General features: G+C 40.7%; 2 protein-coding genes across 3 annotated transcripts in view; both read left to right on the top strand.

Annotated features, from left to right (window-relative positions):
• anks1b (ankyrin repeat and sterile alpha motif domain containing 1B) overlaps window positions 1-3,568 on the top strand; it is a 166,263-nt gene extending 162,695 nt beyond the window's left edge. For both annotated transcript variants that reach the window (XM_043237048.1, XM_043237054.1), the window contains one exon: window positions 3,436-3,568. In XM_043237048.1, coding sequence (XP_043092983.1) covers window positions 3,436-3,475 — 40 coding nt within the window. In that variant the 3' untranslated portion in view covers window positions 3,476-3,568. The remainder of the gene's footprint in view (window positions 1-3,435) is intronic.
• On the top strand, window positions 164-3,573 carry avpr2l (arginine vasopressin receptor 2, like). The gene is made up of 2 exons (XM_043237065.1): window positions 164-2,362; window positions 3,436-3,573. Exons 1-2 carry the CDS (start codon window positions 1,516-1,518, stop codon window positions 3,513-3,515), a joined length of 927 nt encoding a protein of 308 aa, XP_043093000.1. The 5' UTR covers window positions 164-1,515; the 3' UTR covers window positions 3,516-3,573.
• The last annotated feature ends 921 nt before the right edge of the window (window positions 3,574-4,494 follow it).

Below are 4,494 nucleotides of genomic sequence, written 5' to 3'. Positions count from 1 at the left end.
TTTTGACACAAACAACTTCCCCGGTACGGTGCTGGCCAATAGCGAAGCGCCATGCAGTCACGTGACAGGCTGAGGTAATGCAGAGCCGCGTCTATCGGTAACTAGGCAGATAAGCGCACGCAGTCCCCTCAGAATTAACTTTAAACAACAACTTTCACCAAAAACTATACAACTAGAATTTACGCTACATTATATGTAATAAAATATAGAATATATTATATATTATATATATATTATTTTTATAACGCGTGGTTTAGTTTTTAAATGACTAATGTTAAGAAAGTGTGTTTTTTACAATTAGGGTTTTTTCTTTGCTGATTCGTTATTCTGAGGTACACAGGTCACGTCTGTAAAAATATTAAAATAGCTCTGACGCTTATGCTTGAGATGTTTTGACTAATAAAATACAAAAGTACAAGAAGAGGCCTACACTTGAATAGAATATATAGAATTGTGCATCGAGTCGGCTTTATTACAAGTCTTTATTACAAGTAAAGTTATAAAAATTGCTTGAAATAATTCATAGCAAAGAAATCAAGCTCACTAGTCACTTTTAATCCTTTAGTAAAAGCGCTATCTAAACACACACACATAAAAAACTGCACAAAAATCACAAAAGAATGATGCTTAGAGGCTTGGCTATGCTAGTGACATCAAAACAATTAAAGCTGAATGCTACAATTTATTATGATTATTATGACATGAAATACAGCCCTGTTTGAGGGGTTGGTCATTTGGATGTTTTTCTCTCACTCTTTATTATCAGCCATGTGTATGATGGGCGCTTTTTTGCAGGACAATTAAAAAGCTGACCTAATTTAATCAGTGGGGTTGGTAACATATAAAAATATGTTTGCTTTTTACAGTCCCGCAATGCATTACAAAATACACGTTAAAAAGGCGCAAACTCCGTCAAAGGAATAGTTTATACATAAAAGTCCATTTACTCGCCCTCGGGTGATCCGGGATACAGAAGAGCTAAATTAAACATGTCACCGATGCTCACTATCTGCAGTGAACGGGTGCCGTCAGAGCGAGAGTCCAAACATCTAAACAATCCCAATAAAAAAAAAAAACACCACTCCGGTTCATCAGTTCTCATCTGAAATATCAGAACAAACACCTGAGGATCCATTAGTGAGCAAGTGGGGCTTAAAGTGAAAAGTTAAAGACAAATTCATGTTAAAACACATCAGTCCTACAGGATAGTTATATTTTCATAGTTAATAATATCCAGAATGCTTAAAACACTATGGGAATGAAATCCCTAGGCTGCTTTAGAGACGCCGGGTCGCCGCTGACCTCAATAAATATGAATCATGTCAAATGTTTGTTCCGCGTAATTGAATGCGCGCCTGAACGCCTGACGTGCGCGAACACAGGTACCGGTGGTCACGTCGAGGTCCTCAGCGCGCCGTGCCGCGTGCGTCAGCGCTCGAGCGCGGCGCTCCAACACCTTTTCACGTAACGCACTAAACAGTCACATCACCTTCCTAAGGTAGCGCCGAACCCGCGATGGCCGATAACCTCAATCGCAGCAGCTGCAACTGCTCCGGCGCGCAGGACGCGTTCGGGCTATCCGAGGGACACTTCGCGCTCGTGAAAGCTGCGGTTCTTGGGTGCATCTTCGTGCTGGCGACGTTTAGCAATTTGTTCCTCCTCCACGCCCTGTGGAAGAGACGGAAAAGACGGACCCGAACTCAGCTGTTCCTTCTGCACCTGTGCCTGGCTGACCTGGTGGTCGCCTTCTTCCAGGTCCTGCCGCAGCTATCCATGGAGATTACGCACCGGTTCAAAGCCTCGGATCTGGTGTGCAGAGCGGTCAAGTACCTCCAGGTGGTCGGGATGTTCGCGTCCACGTACATGATCGTGGCCATGACCGTGGATCGCTACCACGCGGTCTGCAAACCCATGGTGTCCTTCTTCAGAGGGTCTTTCCGCAGGTATGTTGCCATAAGCGCCGCGTGGCTCGTCTCCCTGGCGTTCAGCGCTCCGCAGATGTTCATCTTCTCTCTCCAAGAAGTTGAGAAGAACGTTTTCGACTGCTGGGCGACGTTTATTGAGCCCTGGGGAGGCAGGATATACATAACGTGGATCACCCTGTCCGTGTTTGTCCTGCCAGCCGTGATCCTGATGTATTGTCAGATCAAGATTTGCGCGGGGATCTATTTCAACGTGAAGAGGAAAGCCTCGCAGAGCGGCGCGGGCGATGCGCGCTCTGGCTCTAAAGGGATATCAAGCGCGATGCTGAAGACGGTCAAAATGACTTTTATCATCATCCTGGTGTACACCCTCTGCTGGAGCCCGTTCTTCGTGGTCCAGCTCTGGTCAGCCTGGAGTCCAAGCAGTGCGCCCACGCAGGGTAAGTCAAAGTAGCCTTGACAAGCCCGATACGCTTCTGCTTCTGATACCTTTGACTTTGTGCAACATTTTATCGGTTTAAACGCACTGAAAAATAAACAAAAAGCAAGCGTGTTCTCTAGTGCGGTTTGAAAGCACCGTAAACCTCGGCGGAAGAGCATACTTGAACACTTGATTATGCGAAGCGCCTGGGATCTTAAATATTTAGTGTAAAGTTCATCACACAATTCTACAATGTTTCAAATTATCGTTCTTACGTGTTTTTTGTTTGTAAGAATTGTAACACTTTTCCAGCAACTTTTTCTAAAACCTTGTTCAAACGCATGAGAATTATTTTTAACAAGGACTTCTCGAGATCTCGAAAGATTGAAAAGGAAAGTGCAGAATCCTGCATAAATTCTAAATTATATTTTACAATATAACATTTGTAAACGCCAATTTTTATTTTTACATTATTTTTACATTCTTTTTATGTTCAGGTCTAAATGCATTAAAAATACAAGAAATGTTTTAAAAGGATCTGTTTTTGTTCCCCCCACACTGCAGGTTTTGTCATTTTTTTTGTCCGCAAATATGCAAAGATTACACATAAAAGTGCAAAATGATTATTGATTATTTTAAATGTGATCATAAAATATTTCTACATCTTTTGGAATATTTTTTTTTTAATGTTCCATTTTATTTGACTATAAAATACATAGATATTTCATTAAATTTTATAAGGAACAGATTTCATATGCACTTTATTTAAAAGTATGCCCCCTATCAAATAACAAAATGTAACAATGTATGTCTCCATACACTGGTATGTGATGTTATTAATGCGTATAAGTCATCATGTGTGTACGTATGATTACTCACAAGCATTTTCTGTTGTGGCAACTATCTATCTCCCCTCAGCTGCAGATCTAAAAGATGCATAGACATTAGTCAAACCGTTCATTAGTACCCACCAAAAGACCTGATCAGATTAAGCTGAATCATGTGTAGACACCAGATGGTGCACACAGGCAATATTTCAACTTGTTTTTTCGCGTGCGATTCTTTATTTACAGTCTCATATCTGTTCTACAGGGCCGGTGTTTGTCATCATCATGCTCCTCGCCGGTCTTAACAGCTGCACAAACCCATGGATCTACCTGTACTACAGCTAGAACCTCACGGACACTGATCGCCCACCGTCCCTGCTGCTGAAGACGGCACGGTCAAAGCAATTTTCAAGACTTTTCTGACAAGTGAAGTGACTTTGGACATGAACGGTTGCTGCATAATCTGGCAAGGGTCATTTGTTCCTATTAAAATAAGAAATATACTGCTTGTACTGCTATAAGGAGAACGGAGGACACCTTTTCCTTGCATGTGCATGTGCTAGACTGTAAATGCATGTAACTGTAGGTGTTCATAGATTGAGGTTTCTGACAGACGATGCCCTGTGGTTTACCGGGAATGAACGGGCCTTTCTACATTAAGTGACTCATTACCATCATGAAGTCTTGCATCGAGAATAATGGCTCTTATTTAAAGAGAATCAGGGTTTGATTATAATTATTTCCCAGTAAAAATGAGCTGCCGATGTAATTGTCTATATATATATATATATATATATATATATATATATATATATATATATATAGTATATAGAAAGAGAGAGGTCTTTGATTAGCTGGTCAGGGGTTCACATTTCTCAATCACTGTCTTTTGTTTCATTTATGAACCACTGTGAATTGTTTACCTGACCTTTGTAAGTTGCAATCCATTTAATGTGATTAAAGTAACGCTATTTTCCATTCCTCATTTAAATGAGAATACAAAAGAGCCTGTATAAAAAGTTCTATAGGATTAAAATGATGTGTGACGGTTTCCATAGACAGCGTGTTACTCTCGTACACACACACACACACACACACACACACACACTTCTTTGTACTTCAAAGCCTGTTTTCTGTCAAACCAAATCACATTTTGGAAGTGCAACGACAAGAGAACGTTCCTTTACTAAAAAAAACAGGATTCACACAATCGTCAGTCAAACATTTTTCAGAATTACATCTCCCTCCAGAAACATCTACGCTTCTATTCCCTCCGTTCCCATAAATAATAAAGGCAAATTAAATATTTAATGCGCCCGAATAT

Source organism: Puntigrus tetrazona, chromosome 4 (assembly GCF_018831695.1).
Source record: "Puntigrus tetrazona isolate hp1 chromosome 4, ASM1883169v1, whole genome shotgun sequence".
Taxonomy (NCBI): Eukaryota; Metazoa; Chordata; class Actinopteri; order Cypriniformes; family Cyprinidae; genus Puntigrus; species Puntigrus tetrazona.
This window is presented reverse-complemented; position numbering and strand designations above follow the sequence as displayed.